The 21,654-nt window shown below is 42.8% G+C and overlaps 1 protein-coding gene across 6 annotated transcripts in view; it reads left to right on the plus strand.

The window, feature by feature from the left end:
- The first annotated feature begins 12,040 nt into the window (after positions 1-12,040).
- The window catches only part of LOC117002799 (integrator complex subunit 6-like), a 39,402-nt gene continuing 29,788 nt past the window's right edge, over positions 12,041-21,654 (plus strand). For all 6 annotated transcript variants that reach the window (XR_004419407.1, XR_004419408.1, XM_033072232.2 and 3 more), the window contains exons 1-2: positions 12,041-12,280; positions 12,364-12,441. Coding sequence is in view for 4 of the 6 variants with exons in the window: in XM_033072232.2 (XP_032928123.1) it covers positions 12,170-12,280; positions 12,364-12,441 (189 nt within the window). In the remaining 2 variants the exon portion in view is untranslated. The remainder of the gene's footprint in view (positions 12,281-12,363; positions 12,442-21,654) is intronic.

Here is a 21,654-nt window from a genome sequence, read left to right on the forward strand (position 1 = left end):
TAACCTGTTTGTCCCTCTCTCCCAAGATTCAAAAAGGAAGGAACTCTTTTGGAGAGGCAGCAGATTGGTCTCAATGCCACTCAAGCCTCCAGAGTTTTTGTTCAGCTGCTGTATTTGAGGCCCGCCTACTTTTGATTTTAACTGTTCTTAAAATATTTCTGCACTAACAACATGGAATATTAGCACACATAAATCTGCTGGGCTTGCTGAAACAGTTCACTTATAGTTTCATTGACATTGACAGCAGTAAACAATAGCATTTCCAGAGGGAGAATTGAGTTTTTCTGTATGTTTGTTGTGCTAGTTCTTAGTTCAGAATTTTTTTCCACTATTGTCCATTAAAATTTGTTTAATGGCATGTGTGACACAGCAACTGATGCTGAAATCCTCTGATGTTTTTTGGAAATGCAATAGAAGCAATTTCCAGCCCATGTCACAGGAAATTTGCATGTTCCAATGAATAAAAATTAAGATGAAAGCAGGATGTGTGGGAAGACCTGGTAGTGACAGAATCATTCCCAGCTGCTTTCTTGGTTGCAGAGTAATCACAAAACGAGGATTTTTACCAAGCTTGTTTAATCCTCATCACTGGATTTTGGAAGGATGTGGCCCCTGCCAGCTGCCTTGCTGACTTATGTGCATGCTCTGTACTGCTGGAAAACTCATGATTAGGCTCTGACAAGAAAACAAACCTCAGTGAGAAAAAGCTGTCACCAAACCCCTAAAGTCTGCAAAGTCCCATTTCTTAGATGAGCTGCCTTTGTTTTAACAGTGTTGAGGAAAAGCTCTATTTGGAGGCAGAAGGCAGTGTAGCCCTGGCCTCTGAAATCAGATCACACTCTTTTGCCTATCCACTAGGAAAGAAGCAGCTGACAATAAAACATACACACAGGCAGCTCTGTATAGTGTTTCAAGGAAAGCTTTGGATAAGATAAGATCCTCATTTTGTACTTCGACAAAGAGCTGCACTGACTGCAGGAGTCTCCATGTTACACTCACAGCAAGTACAGCAGTTTTCCATGGTGTTGCTGCACTGCCCCACCTCATTTTATTGCCCTCCCTGTTTGCCACATCACCAGCTCCAGGGAGCTGGGGGTGCTGTGGATGTGCCAGTCCCACAGCCTGGAAGCAAAGGGTTCATGGGAGAGCTTTCTGAGTCTCTGCAAGCAATGGGAAGTTAAGAGTCCAGACAGCCTTTGCTGCTTTTGCTTGAAAATAGTAAACAAGTAAGAAAAATGTTATGCTTGTATCTGGTATGCAGTAAGGCTTTAAATTTGAGTTTACTTACCTTTCAAGTCTTCCACATATCCCATATCTGACCAAAGGTTTGCAAACGTGGCTCTGCGAGGGTTGCAGGGGTAATTGGCTGGCAGCCTAGGACTGTATTTAATTAGCAAGGAATGCACCAGCTCCAACTGCATTCCCTGCAGGAGCCACAACCCACATGGCTACAGGTGCTGTCCTGCTTGCTCCTCAGGCCCGGGGACTGCTCTTCCTCAGGCAGGAGTGCTGCATGTTGCAGCTTGTGCTGCATTTGGAAAAGAATACATTTGGGTATCACTATCAGGACAGAAGTCTTTTTATTTTCTGCTTTGCTATGATGACAGGTAATATTATCAGATTTAGAGTCCTGCTGCCCTCTTAGTACATGAACTCCTGTTTGCCATAACCTTGGTTGATTCGCATTTTTTATGCCTCTTTGATTAACCATTTTGGGACAGCTGGGCCTGACTCTGACCAGCATCAGCTGCTGATCTTCCTGAGTTCATCTGGAGTTTCAAGTGATTGATACCTCAGAGAATTAAGCTCAAAGTGCACCAGGCAGGACTGCCTAGAGCTAAAATACCCACAGTCAAAGCCCATTAACTGAAACGTTTGTGTTTCACTGAAAGTCTCTGGAAAGCTGAGGCTAATTTTTCCTTTGTTGCTACCGTTCTGAAGTGTTCTGCCTTAATACACTACGATGTAGTGTGCTGTTTGTTTGGTTTTTTTTTAAGCAGTCTGACGGCTAAATACTCTCTTTAGTGCTAATTTCTAAATTCTAAAAAAAAGTTAACTTTCACTTTTATGATGATTTTAGCTTTATCAGATAATTGTTTTCCTGAGACATGATTCAGGTAAGCTTCTGTTATGTGTATCAAAAAGTAATTTATGGTTTCAATGCATGAAGTTTTGTATTTCGTATTATGGTGGCTCCTCCTCAAGAACAGCAGGAATCTTGTAGAACTGTGCTTCTCTTTTTGCTGGTTTTCCTTCTAATCTATGCTTGTTTTTTCATAACTACTTTTCAAAGGTTTGTTCCTTTATTTTGCCTCTATTCATCCATTTCCCTGCATTTTTTTTCTCTGTTATCTGTGTTCCTTAACGTGTGAGCACTGAGAAGACCTGAGGAGGTAGAGAAGGAAGAAGGCTTTGTGAGCACTTAGCTGGAAACCCCAAGGCATGGCACTGAGATACAAAGCCCTGAGGGGCACAGTTCCATCTCAGTGACTCCCTTCCAGGAGAAGGGGAACATTACCCACACTACCAGGGGTGCTGAACACCCCAGGACCCCACCACGTTAGTGCCAGTGTAACTATTTCCTTCTATTTTTCATTTTAATGTGCTCCTAAGCTGAGAATACAAGTGCTGTGGAAAGCTCTATTCACCAGTATCTCATCACAAATTTCCACTGTGCCGCACTGTCACTAGGTATTTGTGATCTTCCCCCTTGAATTTCTAATTTCATTTATTAAAAAAAATACATAAGGCCTGTACCTAGTGTTGATTACCCACTGTGTCCTTTTCCCTTCCTCCTTGTCCGCTGCTTTCTTCTCTCTCCTGCTTTTCTGCTGGATGGTAAAATGAGGGAGCAGGATGTGTGTGCTGGGAGGAAAGGGGAGCTTGCACAGGGGGTGGCAGGAGGGTGGGGCTGCTGGGGATAAGGGACAAGCTGCCTGTCCTTGGCTCGCTGCTGATGCAGAGTGTGTGTTGTGCAAGGCTGCAGAAGTGTTGGGGTGAAGAATGAGCTTGTTGTGACATAGGAAAGGGCTGGCACAAACTCCCAGTTTGGTTGGATTTTCTTTGCAAACACAATGGGTTTAGCTGAATAGGGAATAATTTAAGTTTGAAAATGTTTGGATGAGAATTGGCATTATTACAGCCTTTTTTAAATAAAAGGATGAGCATAATCATAATTGGAGATTTTTGTCCTTTATGTGAATGTTGAATATAAAATCTTTTATTGCAGATGCTATTTTTTAAAAAAGTGAAACTGAGTGAATTCAGGGTGGAGTTTCTGGGTTTTCTTTTTGTTTGGTTTTCCTTGCTGTCTGAGGTAAATCATTACTTTCGCTTGGCTATGTGGAGACAAGTTGTTTGGTTGCTTTGTCTTTTTTTTTTTTTTTGGTAGAAAGTACTCAATTATTATTGGGGACAGATGAGCATTTTGACCAGTAATGGAGGCAGCTACATTTTCTACCCTTTAAATATGAGATAAATGCTGCAATTAAATACCAAAACATAGGATTGAAATCTTCCTTGGTTTAACCTGATCTAACGCAATATTCTCTCTCTGCACAATTACAAGAGTGGTTGCTCTAGGGAAAATGGGGGGAGGGTTGGATTGCAAAGCTCTGCCAGAAGCATCTCCTGCCCTCTGAGGGAGTCTGCTGGAAGACAGAGTCGGGCAGGAGAAAGCACAGAACGATTGCTGCTCCTCAGTGATGTGCAACACCCGGCTCAGGGCTCAGCACAGAACAACAGGAACTGCCACGCTGCTTCCAGGAACAGCCTGCAGCGCTCAGGGAGGGAGGAAAAGGCCACAAACCGAATCCTCTTGACTTGGTGCCTCCTCCCAGCTCTGGGTAAGGGTTTGAAAACACAAAAGTTTCACCAAATCGAGAGTGTTTATTTGCTGTTGATCACGCTGTCCCACATGAATTTGTTTAATGCCTTTTAAAATCCATTTTCAGTCTGCACAACCTCCTGAGGCACCGACTGCCACAATGCAATTATGGATGGTAGGAAAGAGTACTTCCTTTTGGGTGTGTTTGTTTTAAACCTGCTGCTAAATGCCTTTGTTGGATGCCCCCTCAGCTTTTGTACTGCAAGAGAAATTGAACAATTACTCTGCATTTACCTTCTCCATTCGGCGTTTTACAGACTGCCATCATTTCCCTCTGCAGTCATCTTTTTTTCCAACCTGAAGAGCCTTTGTCTATTTAATTTCTTTTTGCAGTGAAACTGTTCTGTATCTCAAAAAAGATATTTTTTTTACTTTTTATTGCTCCTCTCTTTTTTTCTTTTCTCAGACAAAAGCATCAAGGAAACCCTATACAGGAATGTCATGGTTAAAAGTTTATTTGATGCTTCTTTGTGCCAAAATAATTAGCTTTTGGCTCTTGGAAATTACCAGAAGCTTCTGAAAGGAAGAGAAAATGTTCTTGTAGCCCCCTCCAGTTTGAGATTGTGTTCCTATCTAAAAGTAGGTAAGAGAATGCAGCAAATAAACAGAGTGTCTGTATTTAAAGTTCTCCTTTGTTGCCAACAAACCTTCCAAATTAATACACAAAAATTGAGTGAGTGCAAGGAAGTGACAAAACTGGGACTGGAGAGTTCGGGAAGTTCAGTAATTCAGTCTCCAGTGAGCAAGGTCGGCAGCACCAACAGGACACAGCAGCTGCAGAGAGAGTGGGGCAGTTTTGTTCTATTAGTACAGAATAAGCACAGTATCTTCTATTATGTCTACATCTGCAGGGACAGAGGAGTAAAAGAGAGCACATTTTTATTTTAAGTTTCTGTGTTCCTATCTGGCACAAATACTCCATCTGAGAGAGGCAAATGCAAATGTGTCCAGTTCTGAGCACAGCCATCTGCAGGGGGCACTTTGCTGTCCTTTCAGTCTGGCAAAGTCACAAAGCTCTTCTACCTCGTGCCCATTTTTCCCACCTTGTCACATTTGAGCTGACTCTTCAGGACTCTGTACACCTACTTCTTGCTTCCTGCTGTGTCTCAGTTCTTTGGATTTCCCATCTGCTGAGTGCTGCCGGCAGTGCTGCTGCCCTGCACTGTCTCCTCCTACCATCTCCTCCCCTACACAGAGAGCTGTTCTCACAAGATGAGGTTGTGTCCCTGCCTAAGGTCTTCCTGGAAACTTGCTTCTTCCAAACACCTACCAGATATCTCAGGAGATGAGCTTTCACTTCCTCTTTTTCATTATCTGTCTAAATAAATAAATACTGAAGAATGAAAATATCTTTGTTTTATTTTTCCATGCACTTGCTTTCTGCTGAGTTTCCTGCTAAGTTCCCAGTGCTGCTTGGGCCTTCCCCTCCTGTCCTGCCTCGTTGTCTTGTTACCACCCACTCATTAGATCATGGCTGAAATTAGCTGGTGAGAACCACAGGGCAGGGTTGATTCCTCTTGCCTGTACAGTGAAGGCTTGATATGGTTTTAGGTTGTTTTAGAAAAAATAGTGAAAACAACAAAATAAGCACTTCTGCAACTGGGGAAACTAAGGTAGGAAGGCCAGGTATCCATGGAAAATGCTGGTGAAGGTCTATAACAGAACTAGTGAGGGCTCATATGGCACCAAAGCCTTGTGGTCCTTGTAGATCATTCTGTCTTCTTTTATAACTGTCTTTAATCACAAATTGACTTTAGGATTAAATATGGGATTCCTTTGGGGGAAAAAATATCTTGTGAAAATTGCTTATAGTAAAATGCAATGATTTTGTGGCACAGTGTTGTCTGTATCTGTTTTGCTTATTTTAGGGGAACTAAATAATGATAAACATATTCATGCCATGGAAATGCTTGGTTTCAGCAAGATGGTGATCTGTTAAGGATATGTTGGAAGTGTTAATATTAATCCCTAACTGATAATAATATTTCCTGTTTGTGATCAGTAAGTTTAGGTGCCCTCAGTACAGAGTTAATATCCCATGGAGTGGTGTCCTATCAATATTTTGGAGACTGTCCCAAACTTTTTTTTAAGACACAGGGTGCCATGCCAGTGAGGAGCAGTGGGTGTTCCCAGAGCAGTGAAAAGATGGTGAGGGGTGAAAGGTGACTTGCTGAGCTGCAATCAGAGGGCTGAGGCTTCCAGCAGGGTCTGGTCTGCTTTGGATCAGGCACAAGCAGCATGTGGAGTGCAGTCAGGTTAGCTAAACTTTCTCTGTGGGAGATACTTTGAGCTCTGCAAGGGCAGGTAAGCCATGTATATAGTAGAAAAATCATAACTGTGTCCAGAAATGAAACAACCGAGTGTGGCTTTTGCTTTATGATAAATCCTGTCAGTTCAGAGCAGGTCCCCAGCCCATGAGTATTCTTTCTCATAAAATAAATGCTGATAGGTAATGGATGAAACAGTGTGAGCTTCTCACTTGGTGGCACAAATCTGTGTAGCATAGCCAGGGAAAACAACTCTCCTAACCAGTCTCCGTTGGCTCCACTCTATTTAAACCTATGTATTTTATGTATTTTCAGTTCTGGTAACGATATGCTGCTTTTATGACTCTTCCTTACAGGAACCCAGGCAGAAGGATGTAGTTTTCCTCAGAAGTGGCAAGTTTTAATCTGTCTTTATATTTTACATTGTAGAATATAGTCAAATCCAAATCCCGTCACTTGTGCATTCATTTAATTCATATTGTTGCTATCCACATTGGTAATACTCTGGATTTTTTAAATTTAATTTTTTTTTAAAATGCTTTTCATCCTAAGATCCCAAGCTGATTTGGCCTGATTCCCAGGTACAGCTTAGCAACACTTAGCCTAAGACCAGTAAAAGGAAGTAACGGGGAATTTCACACAGTTCTTGGCTGGCTGTCAATTCAAACGCACCTACAGTCAGAGCATCCCTGGCCTGTGAGCCCCTGCTTCCCGTGGCTGTGACTGCCTGATGCAAGGCTCCTCTCTTGGCCACAAATCCCTCTCCCTTTCTCTTACCCCCCAGAACAAGCTCTGTTGTCTCCCAGTGTTCATCAGCGAGATAATAAATCTTTCTTAGGGGAGAACTTGGCAGGACATATGGGGGCTTGAAGCTGGGGCCATTAATCTGATCTTATTTGCTGTTGGATCACAAACATGCACTAGGCTGAAGCACATGCTTTCGGTTTTGTATCACCCTGCATAGGTATGTGCACAATTTTAATTTCTTTTTCTTATCTTCTGAGGTTTGAACTAACTCAATTCTCCAGTTGCTAAACAGGACAAGATTTCAGTTTCTTTTTCAGCAGTCAGAATATTTTTCAAACTTTTATTCTGAGTGTTGTTTTTTCTTCGGAGAGACTCTTGGACTTTGAAACCTATTTTCATATGGAAAGCCTTGCCTATCTGGAAATGTGTTCTGTCTTGCTCTGCTGTTCAAAGTGCTGCTTTGTGGGTTCATTTCATGTCTCCTCGGAGACATTTTGTCAGAATTTTGCTTATCTACCAGTATTGCAAAACGATCCCCCATCTTGGGCAACCAATCACTTCCTCATCTCCTTCTCATTGGTCTTTAAAGCAAAATGGAAATTAAACTGTGTCTGCTGTTATGCAGGCTGTGGATCTGGCTTTCACCTTTGGACTCTGGGCAGTATCAGTTTCCCTTGCATAAAGACCTTGCAGGAAAAGGAAACCTTGCTGAACTATGCACAGCAAAGGGTTAACATATCTGAGGGAAAAGGGGAGAAAATCAGGATGGCTGGACTCTGTCCCTTTGCTAAGTGGCTGCTTTTTCCTGAAGTACATGGAAGACAGATGAAAAACCTCAGAGTTGCCCTGAATTATCTCCCTGAGCATACAGCTCTCTCTTTTTGTAGTTAAATATGACAGTTATAGTGCAGTATTTATGCACAGTCAATAAATCAGCAGAGAACGTGCTGCAGTCAGGGCATATATCCATACTCTGTTCTTTATATTTTAGCTGAAAATGAAATTCCTGAATTTGCTGAAGCCTGTGAAAAGAAATTCAGGTGCACATCTCCATTGGAGACTTACACAAAGTCTGATGGCTCACAGTAACCAGGGTTTGCTCCTCAGCTTCCATTACTGTATTCCCATCTGCAAAGCCAGATTCCTGAAAAGCAGCAAAAAGGCAAATTTTGGATCAGGCTCCCAAACTCTTGAGTGGAATCATTGCAGAAAGGAGAGGCAGCAAATAAAAGGGGCAGAAATGTTTAAGGGTGAGTTACAGTTTCGTGGAAGTTTGTAGTGTAGTTACAAAATAAAAAAAGAGGTCCTGCTGAGCAATATCCTAGAAAATACTGGTTTGAGGGTTTTGTTTGTGTTTGTTGGTTTGGGGTTTTTTTTATGTTTTGTTTTTCCAGAAGGGGCTGTGTGACACACTGGCAGAAGCAGCCTGGCCTTTTCTAGTGTCTGGCTTAAGAGCAGCTAACTGCTGACAGGGGAGAATATTTTGCCCTGATACAGCACACAATATCACAGGACTTGAATTTGCTCAGCTTCTGCCATCTTGAATATAACTGTGAAGGAGCTGTTATTTAGAACAATTTCTTACCTTCCACAGCTGGGTCCAGCTGCACACAAATTCTTTAAGTTTATGGAGGATTTCACCTTTCTAAAAGGGACAGCAGAGATCTATGGTTGCCTAAGAGCTAAACCCTTTTGAATTCTCACTGTGGCACTGAAAAATGCACCTTGTGTGGTGCCAAGGAAGTCCCTTAGCTCTGGTGGCAGCCCCTTCTTTTGTGTGTGATAGAGATCATACCTCCCAGCTCATGGCATGGTTTAATCTGTATTTTTATGGTGATTTAGCAGTGACCATTTCTGCCCTGGCTGGAAGCATTTTAAATTAGCAGGGAAGTCATCAGGGCAGCTATATTACATGACCAAATAGGGGAACCACAGCAGCAGAGGGAGGTTTGAAGGGTTTAGCTGTTGATCCAGATTTTAAGTATATAATTTCTGACTAGTGTATCCAGTGTGCCCCAAATTCAGGTGGCTAATTGGTGCCAAAGCTGAGCACCTTCAGTGTCTAAAGCAGTACAGCTTCTGTCTCACAGGTGTATTACTTGTTCAGGGCAGAAAGGAGCTAGGTGAGAAAACAGTAAGATGAAGCAATATAGAAGTGTTAAGAAACAAACTGTTAGTGCTAAAATCCTGTTAGAGGCAACAGCTTAAATGTTAAGCAGTGTTAGGACAAGAAACAGAAAAATAATCCTTTATCAGCACAACAGGGAAAAATACCACTGATCTGTTTGGTTCAAAAATTGGAATTACTAACTCAGAATTCTATTGCTTTTTACTATGGGATAGAATATCTACATAGAAACTATTTCAAAATATTTAATTATAGGACAGCTTAACCTGCTGTACCTGTTATAATTTATTTCCCCATAAAGATAATTTATTTAACTATTGCAGTTGAAGAAATGTAGATGAGTAAATGTAGATGAGTGTATTTTCAATTAAAAACCAAAAAAAGTTTAGACTTTATAGAGATGATGAATGTCCACTGTCACAGCTGCCAGGTAGTCAGCACTGCAAAAACAAACATTCTGGAGGAGGCGTAAAAGCCACTCTAGCTGCATTCATGCAGGTTAGCAACCATAGTGTCTGTAATTTAAAGAATAAAAAGTGTCTCATTAAACTAAATAAATGTCTTGCATTGTGCCTAGAAGATTGCTAGACTTTACCTCTTGTGGTGTCCAGCTGGAGCAGGATCCAAAAAACAAGATCCTCAAGAGAGAAAGAGGGGAGAGTATGTGAACCTTGCCTGCTGCTGCCCTTGGAAAGGTCAGCCTGTGAAATGGGAAACAAGAGTTTCATCTTGACCTTTAAATATGTCTGGATGGGAAAAAAGTAGTTTTTAGGTATCTGGTGGTCTGGAATTAAAAAAAAAAAAGGTGGGGGATATTAACTTGTAATGTTTAGCATTTCATACAGCAGTCAAGGAGGCTGCAGGACATGGGGCATTGGGTTGCCAGCTGGAATTGGCTGAGGTCAGCTGGAGGCTGAAGGGAGTCTCTGACCTCATCTGGTTGACATGACAGCAATGCATAGGTGGCCTCATCGAGTTCCCAGGACCTGGCAGTGTTAGGTGGCATCTTCTACCAATAGTTCAGTTTCCATTCAGGCCTTTGCAAATCCATTCCTGTGCAGGAGTTATCTTTCCTGACTAATATGTAGCGGTACAAAAATACAGTATCTGCATTTTTATCTTATCTATAGAAATTCAAATCCCATTTGTTTCAGTCTGGCTCCATTCATGTGCACCAATCACTTGCATAAAAATATTTATCTGTTTATCCCTCCTGGCATTTCTGCTATGATTGTTAAAATTCAGAAAACTTAACTGCAGATACACATACACAACTTATGGAGGGTTTGGATAATGGAATGGAGTCTCCAAGTTTGACAGAATTCTATTTCAAAATGAACTGCTTTTCAACTATTATTTTAATTACTTTTGGTTCAATAGAATTAATTACTGAGATAATGTTATTTGAAAAATATCTACAGAAGTATTTTTAAAATACAAACTTCTTTCTAAAGCTGATATAGAGATGTGGCAAGTCCTGCGTGCAGCTGTTGAGCTTTTTCTGGTGACAAAATGGATGAGTACAAGCTTGAATTAAATGAGTTTACATCTCTTGATTATTCAGATCAAAATGGGCAATAGTATCTTTACCAATATCTGTATTTCATAATGCTTTGTAATGGGGCATTAGCATTCACCTGTGATGTTGTGTAACAACAGTATTGTCCAAGTGCTTCACAAAAATGGAGTGAGAATTGAAACTGATTCTGCTTGCTGTTGAAATGAATGGCAAAAAAATATCTGGAGAAAGCCTTTGAATTTAAAAGCACTGGAAAATATTATCAGTTTCTTTATTATTTTAAAGTAAGATTCATGTTGGCAGTGTTGCTTTTGTGTGTTTTGGATTTGCTCCTGGAAGCAAACAAGCATTCAGGAGTGGACATAGTGCTAAATACTTCCTCAGCCTCCTTCCCCTTATCTGGTTACTGTTGGTGGTGGCTGCCAGGCCCACTGGAGCAGGACACCTTGAAGAGGAGGCTTGGGGAGGACCTTATTTCTCTCCAAAATTATATCAAAGGAGGTTGTAGCCAGATGCAAGTTGGGCTCTTGCGACAGACCAAGGGAACATGGCTGTGAATGGTTCAGGGAGGTTTAGGTTGCACATTAGGAGGAATTTCTTCACAGAAGGGGTGATTAGACATTGGAAGGGGCTGCCCAGGGAGGTGCTGGAGTCACTGCTCCTACAGATGTTTAGGGAGGACTGAATGTGGCACTCAGTGAAAAGTGGTGTTGGGCCATAGGTTGGACTTGATGACCTCAGACTTCCCAGGCCAATTGATTGTGATCTCTCCTTTCAGGTAATAGGTTTTTTTTTCCTTGTTTGGTTTTCTGTTTGTTTCTTTTTTTCCTTTATCTGAGTAGTAGGCAATATTGCAGGGTTTATGTGTTTTCAGTTTTGCCACAATTGATTTATTGCCATCCTGCCTTGATGCAGGTACACTGAGGTGCCCTGTCAGTGTGCGATGCCCAGATCCAGGCGCTGTCTGTGGGACACCCCAGTTACCTGACCTGGGCACGGATCGCACGTGGTGGGGAGGGGATTGAGTGCTGAAGCGAAACCTCTGGAGACCAGCAACGGGGGCGATTGTCACCGGCTGAGCAGCTGAGAGGCTTCGCTCGGCACCCCGGGAACAGCACACAGCTCCTGCACGCTCCGCAACCTCGAGGGCTGCGCGGGCCGAGGCGGGGCGGCCGCGGGGAGGTGCGAGGCGGCGGAACGGTGACTCAGCCCCGGCTACCGGGAGGCACCGGGAGCACCCGGCGGGGTCGGGACCGGCCCCAACCGTGAGGGGCCGGGCGGGGCGGCCCCTGGCGCGCGGGGCGGGGGACCCCGCAGAGGGGAGGGGCGGGGCGGGCGCTGTGTGTGTGTGACAGGTGCGGCGCGCGCGCGCCCGCCGCCACCCCGCTCCCCCCCTCCCTTCCCTCCCCCCTGCGCGCGCGCGCGCGCCGCCATGAATATGCAAATGTCGGTATAATTGCCAGCCAATGGCGTGCGCGCTGGTCACATGGTGCTGGTGGAGGCTCAGGGAAGAGAAGTTGAGTCCGGGCGAGCTCGGGCAGCGCCGCCAGAGCCGAGCGAGCCGCGGGCGAGCGCCGCGCCTCCTCCGCAGGGAGCCCGCCGGCCGGGGCTCTGCCTGGACCATGCCGATCCTCCTCTTCCTCATAGACACGTCCGCCTCCATGAACCAGCGGGCGTACCTGGGCACCAGCTACCTGGACATCGCCAAGGGCGCCGTGGAGATCTTCATGAAGGTGAGTGCGCGGCGCCGGGGGAGCCGCCGCCCCCCTCGCCCCCTCCGCCCCGCTCACGCCGCTTCTCTCCGTTCTCTCCGTAGCTGCGGGCCCGGGACCCGGCCAGCCGCGGCGACAGGTACATGCTGGTTACGTTCGACGAGCCGCCCTACTGCATCAAGGTAATGACCCCCCCCGGCCGCCTCGGCCCCGCGGCGAGGCCGCGCTTGGCGCGGCGCGGCCCCGTCCGGCCCGGCGGCGGCAGCAGCAGCCTGTGAAGATGGCGGACATTTTGCTTTTGTATGGAGGAGAGAGGCTGAGGGCGCTGCTGAGATGGAGGAGGGGGGGGGAGGAGACGGGCGGGCCGTGATTCACCGCCCCGGCGCAACGAGGGGCGGTCGCGCTCCGCCCCCCGCGGGGTGGTGGCTCCGGCGGGGCCAGCACCGCGCTCGGGCCCCGCGCGGCCCGGAGACCCCCGGGACACGCGGGCGGGGTGGGGCGGGCAGGGCCCGGCGGGCAGGGCAGGGCGAGTTACCCCTCACGGCCGCGGGGCCCTAGCGCGGCTGTGGGTGTGGGACAGCACCCGCGGCTGTTTCTGCCTCTGCGATTCAAGAAGCCCCAGTGGTGCTGGGGTTGTGTGTCCCCCTGTCCCCCTCCCCCGCCCCGATCATCCTGCTGAGCACGGCAGGGTGCAGCAGTTCTGTGGAAGGTGCTCGCAGCCGCCACTCCGTGCAGGGTTGTGGTGAGCTGCATGTGGAGCCATCGAATCATCGACGTTGGAAGACACCTTTAAGATCACCAGCCATCAACCCAATAGTGTTACTGTAATTCCTAAACCACTTAACCACATTATCCAGTGCCAGCCTCTTAAACACCTCCAGGGACAGTGACTCTAACCCTTCACTAAACAAGCCTGACCTCCTGAATCATGAAAATTTTCTTTAATATCGAATCTGAATTCCCTTGGTCCCAGTTTAAGTCTGTTTTCTCTGGTCCTCACTGCAGACACAGAAGAGACTAGCCCCTATCTCACTACAGCCTCCTGTAAAGGAGTTGTAGAGAATTATGAGGTTTGCTCTGAATCTCCTTTAGAGTAAACAAGTCTGCCTGGCTGGCTCCTCTTGTCCCTGTTTTGTCATTCCTCGAGTTTGAGGCAAGTACAGCCATGCTGTTCACATCACATCCGCTGCACCACGAGGTTTAGGCAAAAGTAAAAAAAAAAAAAAAATCGTGTTGCTGCATCCCTTATCCTGTAGGCTGCAGCTTGCTGATAGAAACGTCCTAACTTGAAATACTTAGGTAAATTGTGTCACAGAAAGCATTGCTGTGCAGTTCTAGAATCCTCCTCAATAGTCCTGGGTTAGGACTATATTTGCTCAGAATAATACGCTACTTATCATAACTGTTGGGCTATAGACCCAGGCTGTGAAGGCCAAAGAAGTTCAAATACATTGTTGGTCATCCTAGAGAAGAAAATATTCTCTAGATCTCCTAGCTAGAACTTCTTGAGACATTTTAAAAGTAAGTGGGCTCACTGGTGCTGTGAGTTTATTCTCTTATTCACATCTTTGATAATGAGGAAATGCAATTATCGTGAGCTATGAATCTTGGCTCCTTTCATCTGTAATAAATTTGCACAACTTTCTGAAGTGGCAAGTCATAGAGTAAGTATTTATTGTTTGGTATTACACCTTTCGTTTCCTCAGAAGAAGGTGTGGAAGTAATTTCTGTGAATTGAAACCATTCTTGACTTACAGAACCTCACGTAAAAAATCCTATATCTGCCTAGGAGAGGTTTTTAAAACATGATGCACACACTGTTTGCCCCTCCAGGTTTGGCTGGATGCAAACCCCAAATCTTTGTTATGCCAGGGTTAACTGGATTTCTTGTGTCCTAGATTTCTTTCCTTCTAGTTTTGTGTCAAATATTTTACAAGTGTATCTTATGTTTAGGAAATGAACTTACTCCCTGCAAGCATACTGGTGTTTTAATAAAAAAATGACTTTGCTGCTAGAGGTCTGTATGGTAATGCTACAGGTTATTACCACATCTATGCTCAGATTTGCTGAGGAAGATTCTTGTGTTTAATGAGCATCTGTGTACATTCTGATGTGCTAATGTGCATCTGACTGTTCACAATTTTAGTAAATAGCAATTGAAATAATGGGATTGTGATACCTGTCATAGCATTCAGTGATATTTAATATACGTTAAATAACCAAGGGAAAGGAAAAGTATTGTAACTTGTTAATATCTCTTCTTAGAAAATTATATTTCTGCCTTTAGTATGCTGGTTCTTAAATTGGCCCTTAAACAATCGTAAAATATTTTTTCAAGAATTAGTAACTTTTCTAGGAACAGGCTGCAGATTCAATAAATAACTGATTATAGTAATTATGATCACAAGTGCAGCTCAACTATTGCATAAAGACTTCATGGCATAAATGAGTGTTCCTGGGCTGTCATCATGTCTGTTCCTGGAGCAGAGAAAGCCTCACAGCAGTGATGACTCCCTGTTTGAAGACTTGTTCTCAAGACCTGCACTGGTATTTATGGTGTTGTATTTTCTAACAACCACAGTTGTGCCAGGAAAACTTCCTGGTCTAGGCCAGATTCTCTGTCTTTCAGAACATGTTTCTAAAAGATACAAAATCTAGTTTCTTTGCTAATGCTACTGCAGTTAAATACTTTTTCTCTTGATTTTGAGAAGATGAAAATAAACTTGGCAAGTGAATGTATTTTGCAAGCTTGCTTTCCAAGTATGTGCAGCAGTGGCTGCTTTGTCCTCTTGTTTTCTTTATGATTTATACTAATTAAATTACATAGCCTCTCAGATAGTTTACCAGTGAAGCACTTAAGGGAAATAATCTGGTGGTGGAGTTGAGACCACCTAGGAGGCAGAGGAATTACAGGAACTTGAGCTTTGGAGCAGGGGTAGCTGAGATAATGTGCTTTGGTTTGTTTCAGAATTTGTTTACCTGTAGCATTAAAATATTTCAAACCAATAGTACGGGTTCACTTGATGGACAAAAATATATTAAGAAATTATGCATATGTATTGTGCTAAGTTGAAGGATTATGCTATTGCACAAATGAGTTGCCAAAATTATGAAAGTAAGGTGATGTTATTGAAACTGTCTTTAGTATAGATGGTTTGAAATTATTTACAGGACCTGTTGCTTCTGTTTGACTGCTTACAGCTCTCTGTACCATTTTTGAAAAATGGAATTATTTAGTCTCTCAGTTTGCAGTGGGGCTCTGCAATGAGCTGTGATGACAAGTGTCTAAAGAGCAGTCAGGGTGCTGTCCTGGGAAGATGGGGATGGCAGGAATCTCAGCCCCACTCTGGCAGCAGATGCCTCTGGAACCTTGTCAGCTGTTTGGCTTCTATTTGTTATATAACCTATAGGTGGTGATTTGTGACAGCAATTATGGTGCAACCATTTATAATTCTTACTTTGTTTCCAAGGTACTCTACAATAAGAGACAAATATTTAATGTTTTAAAAGCTTGTTATGAAATGTATTAACCTTGTAATTGTTGAGTGATGTGATCCTGTATAGGTCAGTGGAAAAATACCTGTAAGTTGCATTGGATATTTGGGCAAACTCTCATTTTATGAACTAGGAGGGAAAATTAGTATGTTACTTCATGAAGTAAGAATGTTCAGACTATTGATTTTAGTATATTTTTTAGATTAAAATTGTGATAGAGTGCTATCAAGTGACTGTGTCTTGGTTAGTGGCATGTTAAGTAAGTAAGCCAGTCTGTTCTGGTATTAGGGTATTTGATTTTGGGTATTTGGCATGCATGGAAAGGTAATTATATGTACAGTAAAGCACCTTTGTAAAAGATATCTATTACTATTGAAACACTAGTGCTTAAATTTAGGTATGGAAGGAGTTTATTTCCAGTGTGTATCCAGTTGGGCAAGAAAAGTGGGTTCAGGAACAGCCTTGCTGCCTGGCAGGGTATTTGACATTCATGGCCTTCTGGCTAAGAGAAGTGCGTTGTCCTATTCAGGGAATACAGTTCCTGATGTGTCCTTGTTTTGAGGACTTTATGTCCATGGGTAGCTGGAACCCGGATCTTGCTCCATCACAGCCTTGTTGTGACCTGGTGCTGCAGCACCTCCAAGCCTTGAGTGCCAGCCAGCCCCACCCTTCTCATCCCTTCCTGCACGACGTGGCTGATCCGGAATGCCTGGGCAGGAGGGTGGGAGCAGGCCAGGCGTGGTACTGACAGCTCTGCACGGTTTGTGGGTCAGAGGCCCGTGATGAGCTGTTGGTACAGCCCTCACAGTCATCTGTGGTTTTTTTCATATATTTATCTAGCTGATTTTTTTTAAAAATCATATACATTTCAGCATCTTCTGTCAAATATAGATGTGTAAGCACATGCCATGGTGTAAGTGGGCAGACTCTTAAACAATTTTGTTTATTTTTTTTGTGAAGTAATGGTGTTAGAGTAAAAGTACAGGGAAGAACAGTCTTCTCACCTGCCCTTTCCTCCCAGGCTTTTCCTATTTTCCAGTGATGATGTTTCAGCAAGATCTATCTATATTTGTCTGAAAATGGAGCTTATGCCAAAATCTTAACCTAAAAAGTTTTTGAAAAGGAAAACAAGGTTTATCTCTTCATTTATTTTTTTCCATTCTCGATTTTTGTGACACCTCACCTCCTGCAGTTTGTGATTTGCTTGTGGACTTGGGCTGCAAATGGCGAGCTCAGACCTGGACCAAAAACACAATGGTGGCCTTATGTGAAGTTATTGATTAACTGGACTGCCCTGTTCCCTTGTGACTGATATCTGGCTGCTGGCAGAGATACAGCCTTTCCTCAGGGCTCAAGGAATATTATTTATGATCTGGTCACAGAAATATGACTTCTGTTTTATGTTCTTGTGAGACTCTTATCGTCTGACCTTCATAAATGATCTGGTCACAAGTCAGAGAACTGAGAGAACATAAGTTATATTCTGAAATACATATTTTCCTCCTTCTGTTGTATTATACTGAATTCAAGAGTCAGCTGTGACTGCACTGCAGAAATAGCCTCCATGAATTTTGAGTGCAGAAATATGTATGTAGCTGTCTAAGAAGTAGCTCAAATTACTTTCTACAGTGTGTGTGAAACACTGCACTGTTTGAGATGTGCAAACTGGGACTGATGGATAGGATGCCTTCCAGTTCCAGTGCTGTTCCCTGCTAGCCTGAACATATGTTTCAGTGCTAAAGAGCTCCCTTGTGGAAGCAGCTCTTTGTGATGGACTCTGAGCAACCTCTTTTTTTCCCTGATATTCTGGAGTTGGATTGGGATATCTCAGAGACTGGAGCAGGAATCTGTAGAAGGTTTTTTTAAACATCTGTCTTGTATGTAAATAACCTGTTTATTTATGATATTGAAATAGTGCTTCAAAACTGGGAGTTCATGAGGTCACACTCGAGGAGACTAACTTTGCTGTCTTTTATTTCAGTGGCACAGAAGCTTCTGGCAGCATTTTAAAATTTTGGTTTTGTGGAGAACCTGTGCTGGTGCAGAATGGAACTGATTGCCACTCACTCTGCACAGGGCAGAGGCAAATGAATAGGTTGTGCTACAGAAAGGGAGATATGAGATCTGTTTGTCTGTTTCTGGAAGAAATTAGATCAGAGCTCCTGACCCTGAGCTGCAGGGAGAAAGAGAGACCCAACTGTGAGACCTGTTGGGTTTGAGGCAGAGATGTGCAGGAATGCTGCCTGAGGTGGTAGGAAATCATTAGTGTGTTTTTTCACCTTTGTGAAGGAAGAAAACCAGAGGAATACCTAATAAGCTTAACTGTAGCAGATCCACAGAATAAGCCTAAGTTGATTAAGCTTTTACAGGAACCTCGAGACAGTGAAAATCATCGGGTTTTATATGTAAAAGGTCTGACTTTTGGCAAGCACAAGTACTTGGAGGTCTGGCCTGTGCTGTGGAAGGAGTGGTGTGGACAGCTGGGAGTACACTTGGAGGTTTGTGAGCTGGCAGTGGGGTGTGCAGGCAGAATTTTTGTTGCAAGGCAGATAGCAGCTGCAGGGGCAAGAGGGAAGCTGCTATCCGAGAGGTGCAAGAGGGAAAGCAAACTGAGGTCAGTGGGAGAGGCCTGTCTTGCTCTCCAGATATGATGTGCATGTTTAGTGAACCCACTAACCAGGCATTGGAAAGGGGGGGAAAAGGTGCTGAGTGTAGTACAGAGGGGCTGGATGAAATGTAAGCAACACACACAGTGTCTGTTCTTGATAACTAATTCAGGAGACTATATTGTGTACTTGTTTAGTAGAGAGAGATAACCATTCCTGTTCTTCCACTGTGCACTTTTTGAGTCAGTTACAGCAGTATTTTTGTTTCTAAGCACCAACATCTATCTTCCATTGCCTTGGAAGTACTACACACACTTGTCCTCCACATCTTCTGCCATACTTGTTTGAGGTTTTGTTGTGAAATTTGTGTGTTTTCACAAGGCTGTCTTTGAGCAGGAATGACTGGCAGGTTAAAGCCAACAATTGCTTTTCTTCTGTTAAACACAACGACTTAAGGAAGAGAAACAGAAATCAACTGACTTAACTGACTTAACTGACAACTGTTTAAGGGACACTCATGCAAATCAGATTGTCTAGGTTTATTTTGATGGCAAAAAAAATCAACTTAATACTGTTTGGAAATAACCATCAAACAGTTTTTACATGCTCCTTTTGATTTAACTACTTTATCGTTTAAATCTGACTGAAGAGTGTGTACAAAAATGTTCCTGTTTTTTAAAATTAGGCATCCATTTTGAAATTGGATAAGTAAGGCCACAGACAGAAGGTTCTTGTTGGTGTAGGTGATAGGTTTTACATACTGCAGTTTATGTGTCTCAGAATCTGAAAACACCTAAAAATCTATTTTACTAAAATCTTAGGAATCATCAGTTGGCATCCCTGCAGCAAGCAAGGGAGTATTATAGCCCCTTTGAGCTTATAAGGGTACTGAATTGATTCCTGTAAGAGAGTGTCCTTTAAAAAGCACATTCCCATTGCTGAGAATCATCATATTGGGTAGTGTAAAACATGTTAAAATGCTTTTAAACAATGCATAAGCATGCTGTCTTACTCCTTTGTGTCCTGGTTGTGAGTTCTAGTAAGCAACCTCTTCCAGGAACTGGTGTGATGAGGACAGAACATTATAATGAGGAATTCTGTGAAAAGTAGTGTACCTTTTGCTTTTAAAAAACCCAAAGCAGTAGTAATCAGGGTGATTCATTCTTCTAAAAGGTACTTTTGTGCTTTCTGAAATTGGAGGTATTTTGTCAAAAATCAAATTCATGCAAGAACTTAAAGGTGGTGGTTAAATTGTGGAAGGAATCAATTTAAATGGAAGGACAGTTCAGAAACTAACTTTTTGATAGATATGAGCTCTGCTTAGCTGTCCTTTTTATTATTGTTATTTTGAAGTAGTTAAATACTTGAACTTGTGCTTTCACCTACTGCCTGTCTTCACGGAAGGGTGAGGGTGGGTTAATTCTTAATGAAAATATTTTAACTGGTTCTGCTCCTGCAGGAATCTGTGAAGTAAAACCCTACTTTTTCATGTGAGGTGGGTTTCTGCTTTGTACTGTGCACTAAGTACAGTAGAGATACCAGAGGCCTTCACTGGAAACCATCATCTGTTGTTCATAGCCATTGAAGTAATTTATATTTTCATCTTTTTATTTGGTTCTTTATTTGGGCTTGGACACATTCAAAGATGTAAGCCCTTAAGACTACAGGATAAACTAGACAAAAGTAGATATGTTTGCATTAAGAGGCTTTACTCATCCTCAGTGCAAAGGTCACTTTTATTTTAAAAATAGAAGCTTAAAATGTGAAATCAAACAGTTGAATTGGATTTTTATAGGGAGATGTTCTGTAAGGAATAAGGTACTTTGAGAAGTTGATGGTTCCTGGCATATGGAATCTTTGTGGTCTGCCTCTTCCCCTTTTGTGCTGTTACTATTTCATTTTAACTTAGGAGGTTTTTGAACCATGCCTTTTTTGTTGGTGTATATATGTAAAAAGGCCTGGGCCTTGCACCCTGGCTGTGTGGTGTGGCTAAAAATCTGCACATAGTACATCTGTGATACCATGAGCATGGGCATTAATTATTTTTTAACTTATGAGAGCTAATGTAGTATTAAGTGCTGATTGGCTCACATTTTAACAGTGGAAAAAGGTAATTAAGATTGCAGACACTTCTACCTTCACCCTTGTGTATTTTGTAACAGCTTGCCAGGAGGAACTGTGATTTGCAGCGGTGCTGCAACAATGATGTTTTGAGCGTGGTGGGGTCTAGAAAAGATGTAACTAAGTCTCCTGCAGGGCTCTCAGAGCTTGGGCAGCTGGGATCCAGTGGGAAAAAGCAGGTTCTGTGCCGTGTGACTTGTGCTCTGGAGCAGAGTGCTTTTGGAGGGGGGAGCACTGCACCTCCAGGGGCCCTGTCAGAAGGTTCCAGATGGCTTCAGCCATAATGATTGTCGGTGTTTTGCAAGCCTGTATCCTTGATTTTATTTAACAACATAGACTAAAAAAAAAAAAAAAAAAACAACCCAAAAAACCCCAAAAAACAAAAACCCCCAACAACAACAACAACAAAACAAGTCCACAAAAAAACCCAAGAAAAAAACCATAAAAAGAAACACCAAAACAACAACAACCAGAAAACCCCACCCCAAAAAGCCAAGCAACCAACCAAAAAAACCCAATGGAAAGAGTAGCTGGTGCTGTTCTGAATTTTTAAGTAATGCACTCTTGTAGATTGAGTCTTGGAATTTTTTCTTCTTTCTCAAACTTTATTCTTACAGTGCACCTCTTAATTATGTAACACTTGTGCTGTTACACCCCCCAAAATATAGCAGGCAATAGATGAATGGAATTTTTTTGCTTTGTGTTTTTTTCTGGCTAATTTTAGAATACTTAAATACATGTAGCAATAATTTCAGCTGTAAGCAGCATGTTCTAGGATCAAGGTTTTAGGAATGTGCCAAGAAAAAAGTGCATTCTTGTAAAGAGACTGTTATTGTGCAGATCAGAATCTGTAGTTGCCCATAGACTTGTATTGATTGATCTGCATATTCACTCTGCAGAGCATTGAAAAAACAAAGTTTCTTTTGGTTTGAGAACTGAGATTGACAAGGAACTCTGAAACTTATTGTCAGCTAAGTCTTGTTTTATTTTTAAATAGCTGTTTTAGTTTCTTTTATTGTTACAATTTTCTGTCTCACAATTTAGCCAGTTATGATTCTTTCCTTATGTATTTATGCAAATTTCAGGATAAGCAGCATTAGATTTGTTCAATATTATTCTAGACTAAAAAAAACTAACAGTTCAGAACTCCTTAATTTTACTTTTTAAAGATAA

This window comes from Catharus ustulatus, chromosome 14 (genome assembly GCF_009819885.2).
Source record: "Catharus ustulatus isolate bCatUst1 chromosome 14, bCatUst1.pri.v2, whole genome shotgun sequence".
NCBI lineage: Eukaryota > Metazoa > Chordata > Aves > Passeriformes > Turdidae > Catharus > Catharus ustulatus.